Raw genomic sequence first — 13,949 nt, forward strand, 5'->3', positions numbered from 1 at the left:
CACACCAGCGTCTGGTAACACTTGAGCAACAGAGGCTGTGTTCACGAGGCTGTGAACTGCGGAGGGAATGGAGCTTCCTTTCTGGAAGGTCTGTGGGTTCCTGGGGCAGGAAAGTAGTGGTGGTAAGAAACTGGGGTTTCCTGAAAGAAATCTCAAAAGGTCAGGGGTGAACAGTCTCTTACCAGTCCTGTCTTTGTCCCCACTGGGTTCAGAAACCTCACCCGTCTCAAGATCCTCTGAAAGTGCCAGAGCTTCTCCCTCTTCTCTCTTGATTCTTGCACTTGCCCTTCTGGGCAGTTCAGGCTCGAAGCCATTAAATGGGGCAGCGGGTGTCTGCGAGGCCGGCCAGCTTCCTGTGGGCTCTGCGGCTCTGCCCTGGACGGTGCTCCAGCTGGGCTGCCTCCCCCCAGCCTGACAGCCGTCTGTCTCTGGCCAAAACCCTGCCCCACGGCACTGGCTTTTCTCGGTGAGTTGCCAAGAAGTTTTTCTTCCAGTCCAGAGATCGTGATTTTTAAAGACCAGCAAAAAGCTGGGCAGCCCTCAAAAATCCAAACAAGGACATGGCCAGCTGAGGCCTGTGCCTCAAGCAGTGCTGGCGCCCAGCACAGGACAGCCTGCCGTCGGCACACGCCCAGGCAGGGGCGGGTCTGGGGGGAAGGCGCTGGCAGGGCAGGGCAGGGCAGGGCTGCTCGTTTCTGCAGGCAGGATGCTCCGTGCTGCCAGGCCCACCAGGGCCGGGGTCCTGCCCGAGTGCCGACTCTGACTGCAGAGCTGGGCAGAGCCCGTGTGTGGACAGGCTCCCAGGTGAGGCCGCTGGTCCACAGATGGAGGCATCACCGAGTCAGACTCGGGGAGCAACACGGAACTTTATAAATACACTCACTGCAGGCCGGGTTTTACGTGACTCCCCACTGCTCTGGTCTGAAAGTAAGGGCAGAATCTGCCCCTGCTAACCAGCCCCAGGGGAGAAGGTCCTGGTGTCGAGTAACCGGGCCTTACCTGGACTGCAAAACCTGGAAGACTAGGCAAGGACCACCGTGGGTGCCAAGTGAGCGGGGTCACCCTCCCTGCGGGGGGTGGCGCTGGCGCTGGCCAGGTAGAGGACGAGCAGAACAAAGGACACGTACCAAGCACAGTAGGTTTAGTTCATCGAGCGACCCGATTCTTGTCTATGCACATCTATACACAGGTTCACATATACAATATGTGACAGGAGAGCTCTGTATCATCTGCACACGTAAAAACTGTGCAACAGGTGAGACCAACAACCCAGACACAGACCCGGAAAGAGACCTGAAAGAGACCTGCTGACACGCAGGTGTCACCATCTCCTCGGGCTCACCCTGGCTCCCGCGGGCAGGCGGCGTGGCCTGGGACGTGGCCCCCGCCCCCAGGGTGGGGGGTCTCTAGTCCTCCAGCAGAAGCTCCAGCTCCTCCAGCGGCAGGCGCACCCGGAGCTCCTTCTCTGTCATCAGGTCCAGGACCTCCTGCATCTCATCAGGGAAGTACTCCACGGCATCCATGTACAACACCTAGGGCGGGGAGCCGCCGCCCTGGTCAGCCAGCCCTTCCCGTCCTGGCAAGCCTGGCCCCCGCTGTCCCTCCACAGTGCGCGTGCCCCTCCGCTGCCCTGACCCCTCCCGGCAGCCTCTGGGCACCCTTCAGGGAGGGCTGCGCTCAAGGGCACAGGGAAGGGAGTCGACGCGGAGCAGACCAGAGGTTGCTGGCAGGCACTGCGGTCCGCTCCAGCCTGGTTTCTGAAGACCTGACCTGGGCTCCGCAGGGCCGACTCAGGACACTGGGCCCCGTGCTCGAGGCCTCTGGGCAGGGCTCTGGGCGAGGGCCGGGAAGCCTGCGGCCCACAGCACCAGTCCCCGGAAACACCCCCGACGGTGGCACAGGCTCCGCAGGGCGCAGTGCCACGAGAGAGGCCCGGGGGGCGCCCCGTCTGCACCACCATGGGTGCAGGCCAGGCACACTGGGTGCTCAGACTCTCGGAGGGGAGGTCTTCGGGGACTGGGGATGGTGGGATCTTGAGAACTTACCTTCGCCCAAGGACAGTTCTGGAGCGCCTTGTAGAAGACACCTTTGCTCCTTTCCTTGTTTCCCAAGGACACCTGAGGGGAGGGGGACAAAGATGACGGAAACAGGCAGGCTCAGGCTAGAGACGGCCCCGCACAGCCCCGCACAGCCCCGCACAGCGCTCCTCGGACGCAGACAGCCGGCCTGGGGGCATCCTCACAGTGGCTGCTGGGCGTCTGCGCACCATGTGACACCGCCAGGGCCACTGCCGTGCGGGGTCGGCGCCCTCCACTGCAAGGACCAGGGAGCTGACCGTCAGCACTGCCCACTGGCCTCCCTCCCTCCTCCCAGGGCCCTCGCGCCTCTCGGTACTGGCAGTGCCCGGAAGGGGCCGCGTGCGGGCGCGTGTGAGAGGTGAGGCTGACGACGACTCTACAGAGAGAGCGTCTGCTCTAACGCCTGCCGTTTTCCGAAAACTAGCGGAGTTTTCGGTGAACTCTGAGGACTGCCGAATTCGCACACTGAGAGCAGCTCTCCGTCGGGAAGCTCCGTGTGACAGTGTGCAGATACTTGGCAGCTTCTCTCTGGGGTGGAAAATCCCGGGTCTCAACCCACAGACACTCACCCTCCTTCCACGCCCACTGTGGGAGCTGGAGCTGCATGCGGCACCCCCACGGGGGCCTCTCCCATGTCCCAGGGAGGGCTCTGTCGCTCGGCGGTCCGCCAGGCCCTCGGCCCACCTGGGCAGCGGCCCCCGGCGGGCAGTGTCTGCGGCTGTCAGTGTCAGTGGGCACAAGGCAAGCTCACGGAGCCGAGGTCTGTCCAAGGACTCCGCACGCACCGTCCTCTAGCCTCCCCATTCCCCCAGGAGAACCTTTGAGGGGACACGGGTCTCTCGCTGCCAGGTGGCTGGTGCGTGACGCCCAGCGTGGCGCCACGGGGGGCTGCTGACCGACCTCCCAGAAACCCCGGCGACGGCATGTACAGATGCCGTCTATGCCTCAGGAGCTCTGCCTACCCAGGCCAGCCTTCCTTCTCCTTCCCCAGGTTAAATCCCACGGCCACCAGCACTGTCACTCTGGGCTGCACCAGCCTCTGTGACCAGCCTGCTTCAGGCAAGGCTCCGCCGTCCCCGCCTCCTCCAAGTGCCCCTGACACAGAGCCGGCCTTGGGGCTGGGGGACGCCTGTCCCCACGCCCTGCGTGAGCCTTGGCCGCACAGAGGCCAGACCTCTGAATTCACACCCCGGGAGCCAGGGCGCTGTCCTCCCTTCGCTCGACAACATACTTCACTGTCCTCTCCTAAACATGGACCAGACTTAAGACTTTCTCCCCGTTTCCGGAAGAAGACAGGAGGGCGGTGCTGCCACACATCCCCACCACTGTGTCCGTGAGACACACTGACAGCCCCGGGACCCGGGTGAGACTGCCCTCCTCGACGATCGGCGGGCCGCCAGGAGACACCTGCAGCGTGCCCGGTGCAGGAAGAAGGGTTCCGGGCCGGGTGCGAGCCCGCCGGTCTTCTCCATTCAGACTCCGTATCTGAGTCACGGCCTGGGCGTCTCTTCCCTCTCAGGACAGCAGGGCCGCAAACGAGAAGGAAGTTCACGGGCTCCACCCCGGCCCTCTCCGGCCCCTTCCAAGTTCCGTCGTCTTAGCAAACCCCCACTCTCCGAAAAACCCTAAGTCAGGGCTGAAATCTAACAGTGGGTGACTCCCCTGCGCCCGGGGACCCCTTGTGGTTGGGACTGGGTAAGAACGTGTCTCCCCAGGCAGACGGGGACGGCTCGGGGCACTGACGGGGACCAGGCACAGAACCGGAGTCACAGCTGCCCAACGGGCAGAGCTGCTGGTTCCGGTCCCCGCCCACAGAAGCCTCCGACGCCGCCAACGACGGCCTCCAGAACTAAGCCTCACATGCACCACACGAAGGACTCGGCCAACAAGACACCGCACCCCCCCACCCCGCCCTGGACAGACTACATGAGTTCATGGCACAAGCAGTGAGCCAGCTGTTCAGAGCTGAGCTGGGCTGCAACCCCCACCCGTCATGGGCATCACGGGCAGGTGGGTGGGGGCCAGGCGGGGCCTGGGGCGAGGGACGAGGCGGGTGCAGCGGGAGCTGCCTGCCCACCCCCGACACCTCCAACGGCAGCGCACGTGTCGCAGCGCTCGGCTCAGAGAAGCTGTCGGGGGCTGCAGATCAGGCGCCGCGGCACTTCTGCTCCCCCTCATCTGTGCGCTGCCTCCACATGGGGAGTTGGGGGGTAGCTGCAGGTCCCCCGGCGGGTGCCGACTGTGGCTCTCTTAATCAGGCGTAAACAAGTCTGAGTGACTGTCAGCCTACACAGTTGTCTTAAAAAGTCATGTGACGAAACTGGTATCAAACTCTCCCCAAACGATGCATTTCTAGAACGCTGTACCGGAGTATCCCTCAGGGCAGACTGACCCTCTCCAGTGAAAAGGGACACTGAAGAGGACTCTTCCCCTCCCGCCGGCTCTTGTACATGGTGGCCTTTCAATACACCTTCTCCCTGCTGCCAGCGGCCAACCGAGAGGAAAGAAATCACACTTGGGAAAATAAAACCTAGTGATTGCAAGTTAGGAAGGCCTCCGTCCCCTTGCCATGTATCAACACTTCTCTCACCAGGCCCATGCAATCAGCTAACTGGTTTATATACTTATGTTTACCTCCTTACTGTGTAGGCAGATGACCAAACTGAAGAACTCTAATTATCTTGAAAATAACTGTAATTTTAGCCAAAACAACAAAAATAGTTTGCCTGCAACTGTTAGTGGGTATGCAGAAAGTCCCCCTCAGGAAAAAAAAAGGCTTTAAACTAAGTTCCAACCTTAGTGGAAAATTTTAACTGTTTGTCCAAGTCCTTTTCTCCCCCACACTCTCCACGACCAACAGCAAGTTTTAATCGCTTCGCTTTTGCTGGGGGGTGAAAAACCAGCAGATGTGCCTGCACGTGCGTGAACAGGCAGGGAAGCGTGAGCACACACACCAGGGACCCCCTCCCCGGGCCTGGCCTGTTCTCGAGGCCGCACGGCTCCCGGCTCCCTGCTCCCTGCTCCCTGCCCTCACAGAGCTCGTAGCCGACACCTTGCGTTTTGACCCGATTTGGTTTTCTCTCCGTGTTTATCAAAGATTCAGGAGCTGGCCGAGATGCCTTGGGGGCTGCCGGGGAGTCACAGCTCTAATTCATCTTTGCTCCCCTGCCAAACGTCCCCAGAGACTGAAGTTCCACGAGTGCCCAGTCTTTTCTTCCAAGTCCACAAGAACTTTCCTGTCTACGATCCAACCACACCTGGCTGGGCAGGTCTTGGTAAAAACACTGCAAGTGTGCGCCTCACCTTATCAGTCTCTGCTTACGCGAGGCTGGAGAAATTAAACCGGAGAAGTCTCGTGCTCTCCCTTTTCAAACCTGAAGGTCTTTTATCTGCTTAGAAAGACGCACAGAACATCAGCGCTGGAAATGTTAGGGAGCATCTAATCTCCCCCCTTCAGTGGGAGGCCCAGTGACGGGAGCAGAGATTCGACCGGAACCCCATCCCCGATGGCCGCCCGTGCCGCCACCTCCAGCTGACAGGCCACGAGTGCGCCACGAACACCACGCCAGCGCGTGGACTTCTGGAGGCTCCCACTTCACACAAGGGAGTCCAGACAACAAACCTGAGCTTTAGGGTCTAAAGAATAAATGTCCAAAACACACAGACTGTCGCAGTAATCCGGCCTGATGCCAGCGTCTGCCCCGGATGTGCCATCTGTCCTGGGGGTGCCGACGAGCTGCTGGCCCGAGACCGTGCGTCCTCCCCCTGCGCCCGGGCCTGTCAGAGGTCAGGGGTCTAAGAAGCAGGGGAGGCCCACCCCCGTCCTCACCCCTAACTTTCTCTTCTGCATCTCTTCACACCTGCTGGGCCACGTCCACCGGGAGAGTTCCGATACTTGACTGACTTGTGAGAATTTATCCCGTGGAAGTACCCGGAGCTATCCGCGGGGTTTATGCGTGAGGCAGACCGCCACTGACTTCTGAAGGGATGACACTGACTGGCGGTCTCTCAGACATGACAATGAGCAGCCTTCAGCCGACTCGACACTCGAGCGGCCCAGGAGGCTGTTCCTAAGGAAGCACGCAGTGCAGCCGCGGCCTCGCTGTCACAGCCAACAAGGCCCCTCCCACCGCCCGGCCTCTCACAGAGGCCGAGCCGACCGTCAGCCTGCACATGCACGTGAGCAGAACCAAATGGTGTCTCGCCCACCACATGCAGCCACCGTGTCCTTTTAAGCGAAAACAAAGTTGCTTTGGAAATGCCTAATTTAAAAACCACGATCTAGACAGATCTTGTCTTTGAATAACAGATCAGGGCCTGGGAACTCATGAGCAGAATGGCCAAGAATGAAGTCTCTTTCAAACGAAAGCTCTTAGACCATTTCCAAGTTGTCAGCTCAACGAAGTCAACTCAGACACACCCCCGTCGACACCGAGCCGCCCAGCAACTACCCCTCCCCATCATCCCACCCAGTCCCTGCCCCTTCCCAAGTCCCGGGAGACCTGACGTCACCTGGCACCCGCCCGGGAGAAGGTGTGAGGGTGCAGGAGGCACCCCCACCCCCGCCAGCTTGCCCGCGCAGTAGCTGCTGGACACCCGCACTCCCTCACTCAGAGTTCTGCACACGCACAACAACTCGACGTATTTTCTTACCAAAAAATTCAAATACATCCTCCACAGTAAGGGGCACTGGCTGCCGTGGTCACTCCGGGTCGCGTTTTCAAACAGGGCTCTGATCCGGTGCGTCAGGCCGGTCTCGGGAATTGTGGCGTGCACCTCTCTGCCATCTACCCTGCAAGACAAAGGCTCGTGTGACTCCGAGGCAAGTCTGCCACGCCAGCGTCGCAGGGGCAGACGTGCGTGAGTGGTAATGGACATCAGTCCCAGCCGGGTCAGAGCGCATCGGGCAGGGCTGTCCCTCGGGTCCGCAGGTGCTGGGGGTGCGGAGCGGAGACACCGTGTGGCTTCTACACCACGGTGAGTCTGCCTACAAGTCACACGCCAAGCCCTGGCTTCCCAGGAACCTGTCAGAGAGGTAAAGTGACTTGCCCGAGGTCACAAGGCCAGTAAACGGAAGAGCTGGGATTGGAGCCCAGAGTCTAGCTCCAGAGCCTGTGCTCCTACACATTATGCTTCCACTACAGCGTCTCAGACTCCTGAAGGCCCGAGAGTGGTCACCCATACACCGCAAGCAATGCTCGGGACCCCACAGGCACGGCCCCGGAGGACAGCCACAGAGCCTCCAGCACGAGTCACGCTACTCGCAGGTCCTGCATTCCTCTCCCGACGCGCCCCTCTGCCAAACCCAGGACACCCACGTGGGTGTGCCAGGCACGGGCCCGTGTGCACCCCTGCACTCCTGAGGCTTCCCAGAGGCCACGGACACGCGAACGAGGCAATCTGTGATTACCTCTGAACCGTCTCCACCAGCCTTTTCCTCATTTTCTCAGCTTCAATCGCAAACAGCCACGGCTCCAAGGGTTCTGCACTCCTGGCGACCGCGTCGAAGAACCTTCTGGTCCTACTGGCATTGTGGGACTGGCTCTGAATCTGCACGTACGACCTCCAAAGCACCTGGTTGCCGGGATACAACTTCAGGGCCTCCGAGAGTGCCTGCCGCAGAGGCGCCAGCGGGTAGACGCTGACTCTCATGTGGAACCGGAGCAGGCTCGTGTGCATCAGAGTGGCGGCCTCGAGGGCACTGCTCACGCTCCCGGCGCCGGCGCCGGCCTCCGGGCCTGGGCCTTCCGGGGAAACGGAGCCCTTCAGCTTTGCAAACACCTGCTCGTATATCCGCACGGCGGCGTCGATCCCTACGGTCAGATACTGGAAGAGCATGAAGCACTTAACCACACTGACGAGGCGGTTAAGGGAATCGGGGGCAGGTGGGTCAGACACGCGGTCCTCACCCAAGCAGTCCTGCAGCGCCCGTTCGTAGGCCTTCCGAGCTTTCAGGACGTGAACGGCTGGGACCTGCCCGGCGTAGGGCCCATAGGGACTGTTCTCGGCCAGCCTGGTCAGTATGTGAAGAGCCCGGGCCGTGGCGGCCCCTCGCAGGTCCGCGGCCAGCTCCAGCTCCAGCTCCAGCTCGGCATAGAGCAGACTGAGCTCACAGACCTCGCGGTCCCTCAGTTCTCCGCTCCCTGCTATGCTCAGAGCCGTGTCAAAAACTTTCCTGGCGTCCTCCATGTTGCCCAGCAACCATTCCAGATGTGCATACTGCTTCCAGAGGCAAAAATTGTTGCGGTTTTCTGGCTCCTTCAGGAGATTCTTGGCTAGTTTTTTGCAGTTCTTCCCTTGTGACTTTAATCTCTTCTTTTTAGTGTGAAGACACCAAATGACCTGGAGATAAAGAACAGAATGACTCCAAGTGCCCTGTGTACTGAAAGCAGCCCCACTGAGCTGAGTGAGAAAGCCACACCAGGCATTCACACCTCCCTCCCCCGTCACACGTTTGGTTAAGCACTGGGGCTCTCTGAGCCCGGAGACAAATCAGGGTTTTACCGAGGCCACAGGAACCCCCAAATGAACCCCGGTTTTCATCTGAAACCTCTACAAACAAGGCTTCAATACTCTAAACGTTCTTGAAGAAGAAAACCACCCAGTTACATCAGACACCACTATGTTAATAACACAACCTGGGGTAAGCAATCTGGGGTTCAAGTGTCAGAACTCTGGGTGCTAAGATTAAATTCCACCTGTGGCCGGCAGAGGGCAGACGAGTCCATCCTCGGCAAATTCCTAGCAGACATACAGATAAAAAAAGCAGGCTACCAGCTTACTCTATCTATTTTAATAAGCCCCTAAATCCTCTACCCTTGCTTAAGCTTGGCTCTCAACACTAGCAGTTCATGTAATCACAGGAATCTGGTAACACGAGAGCCAACACAAGAAACAGCTCTTGCTCCTCCTCAGCGGGCGTGGCTCCTCAGAGGGGCTGCCACATGCCAAGTGCCTCTGGGGCCCCTGAGGAAGGAGGTGCCACGGCCCAGGGCCCCGGACAACCCCGAGCGCCGGCGACTCCGTTCGTACACGCGGACACAAGAGGGAGTCAGTCCGCGCACGGGCAGGAGGCAGCTGGAGTCACTACCTTTGCGATCTCGTACCGCAACCAGGAGACGCAGAGCCGGGACCGCTCCCCGCCCGAGAACAGCGGCAGCACCAGGTGGAAGACGTTGCGGACGAACTCCCCGCCCTCTCGGTCGTGGCCTCTGGCCCAGCGCCGGCAGCCCAGCCGGTCCGTGCGGCCAACACAGCTCACGCCGGAAAAGGAAAGGTTGAGAAAAGTCAGTGGCTTTTCGTCGTGAAGTCCGTGATCGAAGATGCTGTTCTCGTCCATGGCCAGGTAAAGGCAGGAGGCAGGGGGGGTGAAGCCAGCAGGCACGCCCAGGAACTGCAGAAAGGCCTCGATCAGCTGGAACCGCAGATCCTGGCTGCAGAGTCGGATCAGAGACTGTCCGATATCGTCAAACAACACCTGCAGGGAAGACAAGGTGAAGTGACCTGTTCGGAGCTGTTTATTTTGTTTATTTACTGAAGCAAACAAACAAAAATGCCCTCACAATTTTCCCCATAATTATTTTTATATGAATGTGTAATGATTCAACATTATACAATTTTAAACAGACAGGAGCTAGGTTTTCTGCAAGATGCAGGAAAGCCAGGCCTGGCCAGGCAGCTCCAGGGGCTGCAGGGCAGGTGTGGGGAGCCCCAAGACGCCGTCAGCATGCTCACACTGCTGGGGGTCCTCGGAAGGAGGGGGCCGGTGAGCTGGCTGAAGCCAACAACTTTCAAAGTGTCCCGCAGAACTCACAGGAAGTCTAGAATCATACTCACTTCTGAGAGCACACACAACTGCTTTGTAGTTACAAGTGTAAATTTTTTTTAACATAGAGAAAAGAACTTTATTATGTTGTGGTCTCTTTGCACAAAGTTGCTCCAGGAAATGAAAAATACGCTCAGAAACAGAGAAGTAGCAGCAAGGTGAGAAGGAACTACAGGAGCAAGAGACCGTGTTAAAAGCACTTCCAAGCGCCTAATACTAACTGGGCACTCGCAGCACTTTCGGGTGATGACTTCAAAATGTAAGTCATGGAAGCTACCCTTTGTCCCAGAGTCTGCTCATCTGATTGGTCTTTGTGGCTCCCAGCAAAGAGGGACTACCTGGGAGTCAACTAATCAAACCACCGATTAATCAGAAACCTTCTCCAGGCTCTGAGCAGAGAAAAGGCTGTGACAGGACACTGCTCGCAGCAGCCGTCTGCTCCAGAAATGCGCTCCAGGGCACCACCAAGGCTCTGGGCCTTGAGAATGGACCGCTGGAAGGGTGGCGGACTCTGTGAAACCCCCGGGTGCTGCAGCAGGACCCCAGTCCTCCCTGAGCACTCGAGCTTCAGGCGGGAAGGGGGGCTCCCACCAGACTCGCCCCCTCCCAGCACCGGTGACTCGGCAGGGCAGCACACAGGCAGCCGTCTCCACCCTCGAGGCACGTGGGGAGGCTCGGAGCACGTGGGGAGGCTCGCAGACGACAAACCGGGCAGAGCCAACAAGCCTGGCAGCAGTGAGACCCCTCAGCCCATACCCACGCCACACTGCGTGCCAGGCAACACAATCCTTATCTTGTGAAACTGGGTCAACTGCAGGAGTCAAAACAGAATCTTTTCACTTATTTTAATGTAAAACTTCCAGAGCTGCTGCACTAGCGTAGCATGGACCGAGTCACGCAGTGACAGTAAGATGAGCCATGGAAGGGAAAGGCCCAGGGCCACGGGTTGCAAGTGCTCGTCCCTTCTCCAGGAGACGGGCTGTCTACTCGCTGTCCCCGTGCGGCCTCCACACCCAGTCCCTCTCGTCTTCCAGAGTCAAACCTATCTGGCCCACTTCTGGATCTGCGAGAGCAGGGAGGGGAAGGTGGACACGGCTTAAGAGTCCAGGACAGTCACTCTGTGCCTTCAGCCCTGAGCCCTCCAGCTTCCGTGTGAAGAGTAACTGAACAACCTGGAAGTCAATCGCCAGAGGGGTGACCCTGAGCGTCCCCCCAGAACCCAGGAGCAGGACCTGTATCTGGTCGAGCACCTCCATGCTCCTACGCACTGGCAGCCAATGAAATTCTCCCCTGGTTCCCAGTGAAAGGGACGTTCCCACAGGCAGGAAGGAGCCAGGCCAGCACCGCCCAGGGCAGGCAGGTGCCCAGAGAGCCCAGTGGCATCCTTCTGGGCACGGAACCCCCATGGGGGTGGGGCGGAGGGGGGGCCACAGGGCTGGCGCCCCTCCCGGGGCACACTTGCCTGTCTCTCTGGGTCCTCGCAGTCGTCCTCGGTTTGCTTCTTGGTCTTGTCCGGGCGCCACGGCCGCCAGTGCCTCCGGTCTCGGGCCCGCTCGGCCGCCAGCCAGATCTGCCACCTGGGCAGAGTCTTATCTCCGATTTCCTGGTCATCCTCTTCCGGGTCATCGTCGTCCTCGTCTAGACAAGAACAAAACCTCCAGCTCACCATCGACGCCCCACCAACCTGCAGGGCGGCCGCTGTGGTGGGCACCCAGGATGGCCCAGCCTCCCGGAGCCCCTGGGGGCACGGAGGGACTCCCCCCTGGGCACAGCGAGGTCCTGGGAAAGGCTGGCGGGGTGGCCGGTGGAGTGAGATGCTTCCCCAAGCCGCCACGCCCACTGCAACGGGAACAGCCCACACGGCTAGTGGCCGCTACTGGACAGCACCGCCCCAGAATCTGCTAAACGACACCTCACGCCACGACTGATACCTTAGACTTTCTTAAGGCATCAGAATTTTTGGCCAGTGGCCTTACGATTATGACCTATGCTCCCTTCTTAAAAAAAAAAAAAAAACAGGGCAATTCAAGATATCCTCTATTGATAAACTTTATCCTTTAGTGATACACTTTATTACACTTTGTTTCCGAACTCTGAACAACTCCTAACACAGAACGGAAGAGGAGAAATCCCCTCCCCTTCCACGGGTGGGACACAACCGCGCAGTGTCAGATGCCGCGGAGGGTGTGCAGGACCCATGAGGTCCGAGCAACCTCGGCAGGCTGCCCTGGTGCCGTTCCCTGGCGGGACCCTGAGCCCCGGTGCTGCCTCAAGGCGGGAGGTGGGGGGACCCTGTGTATCTCCTTCCAACTTCTTGTCAATCTGTAAGTATTTCAAAATAAACCACTAACAAAACATCCACAGAATTTAAATAAGCGATAGGTGTATTACCATTTTTAACCCACTATTTTATCTTAACACTTCTCTGAATTTCTCAAAGAAAACTGAAGTTTAATTATCACCTTCCTCTAGTAATCTACATTTAAAGTAATCTTTAATCACGCTGAACAAGTCTTAGCGTTAGAGAAGTTACTCCAGTGCGTCCTGTGTCGCACCTAGACACCTGAGTGTATCACACTAGAAATTTAAAAGACTGCGTGGTGTGAAACCGACACGTGTACAATAATTACACACCAACAGGCAATGACCAGGTACGAGAAGAAACAAGCAGTGATGTTATCGAGAAACACCCGGAATCCATGATAAACCCCAGCTCTCTAGGTGCCAACCTCATGAGGGAGGGCAAGAGAACTTGCAAACGAAAGCGGTGACCAACCAGTTTTCTGGAGACAAGGAACCGGCAACTTCCTTCAGATCCTGGCGTCCCGGAGGCCCCCCCCACGTCCGGTGCAAAGACACGCAGCACATTCAGGGGGCTCTGTGGCGGGAACGTCTGGAGAGTCAGCAGGGGCTACACCAGCATCACACGTCCCTAACGTGACACCGAACACCAAGGCTGCAGTCCCCGCGTCATCTCACTGAGAAAGCCAACCCCGCCCCCACGAGGAGCATCCAGGGACCTCTGCGCCCTCGTCAGAGACGCTGCACTGACTCAGCCTCTGGGCGCTGCCACACACCCACAGGAAGGTCCAACGTGGGGACCGGGGAACTGCAGGACGCGAGCACCGTGCACTCTGAGCGCCTCACTCACTCACTCACAAACACGAAGACCCTGAAGACAGACAGCCACGCGGAGTCGGCCGCGCCAGGACAGAAGAGGCACTACCACGACAACCTGCTCGTCCTGGGCGCTTCGTGCGGCCGAGCAGACGCAGCAGCCCAAGTGCCACGCCCCCCGCTCTGCCCACAGGTGCTGGCGCCCCACGCGCAGACCTGCTGGGGAGTCTGAACCGCAGCTCCAGGTCCTGGAGGCGGAGCTCCCTCACAGCCCACGGGGGGCCTGGCCATCCCTGGACAGCGCCACCCAGAGCGCAGTCCCCAACACCGCAGGGGCCCAGGCCAAGTGGTGACAGACAGGCCACCAGCCCAGAGCTGCGCACGGCCACACAGACCACAGCCGCCCCGGTTCCCACGTCTCGGATGAAGGAGCCGAGGCCTGGCAAGGTGACAGCCCTGGGGCGAGAGCCTGGGTGAGGGGCCAGTCTCCCGAGTGCCTACCCCCCCCCCCCCCCCCCCCCCCCCCGTCAGTGAAACCGGGTGAGGGCTGCAATTCCAGACGGGCGCACAGCTGCGCTGGCCGACATGGCAGCCCTGAGCCTGTGGCCCTGGGGCCCTCGAAAGCAGTGAGCCGAGTCTGAACTCAGACGTGCTACGCATGGAGAATACACACCAAATTCCAAAGAGTTCATGTGAAAAAAAGAAGCAAAATACCTCATGCCCTGGCTGACGTAGCTCAGTGGATTGAGCGTGGGCTGCGAACCAGTGTTGCAGGTTCGATTCCCAGTCAGGGCACATGCCTGGGTTGCAGGCCATGATCCCCAGCAACTGCACATTGATGTTTCTCTCTCTCTCTTTCTCCCTCCCTCCCCTCTCTAAAAAAATAAATAAAATCTTAAAAAAAGAGAAGTGCCCATTGCCTTCATTAA

The 13,949-nt window shown here is 59.1% G+C and overlaps 1 protein-coding gene across 1 annotated transcript in view; it reads right to left on the reverse strand.

The window, feature by feature from the left end:
- Positions 1 to 1,124: 1,124 nt before the first annotated feature.
- The window catches only part of NRDE2 (NRDE-2, necessary for RNA interference, domain containing), a 33,538-nt gene continuing 20,713 nt past the window's right edge, over positions 1,125 to 13,949 (reverse strand). The window contains 6 exon segments of the mRNA XM_028507129.2: positions 1,125 to 1,532; positions 2,046 to 2,117; positions 6,732 to 6,870; positions 7,489 to 8,420; positions 9,169 to 9,555; positions 11,366 to 11,541. Of these exon segments, the coding sequence (XP_028362930.1) occupies positions 1,407 to 1,532; positions 2,046 to 2,117; positions 6,732 to 6,870; positions 7,489 to 8,420; positions 9,169 to 9,555; positions 11,366 to 11,541 (1,832 nt within the window). The 3' untranslated portion in view covers positions 1,125 to 1,406.

Source organism: Phyllostomus discolor, chromosome 1 (genome assembly GCF_004126475.2).
Source record: "Phyllostomus discolor isolate MPI-MPIP mPhyDis1 chromosome 1, mPhyDis1.pri.v3, whole genome shotgun sequence".
In the NCBI taxonomy this organism is placed as follows: Eukaryota; Metazoa; Chordata; class Mammalia; order Chiroptera; family Phyllostomidae; genus Phyllostomus; species Phyllostomus discolor.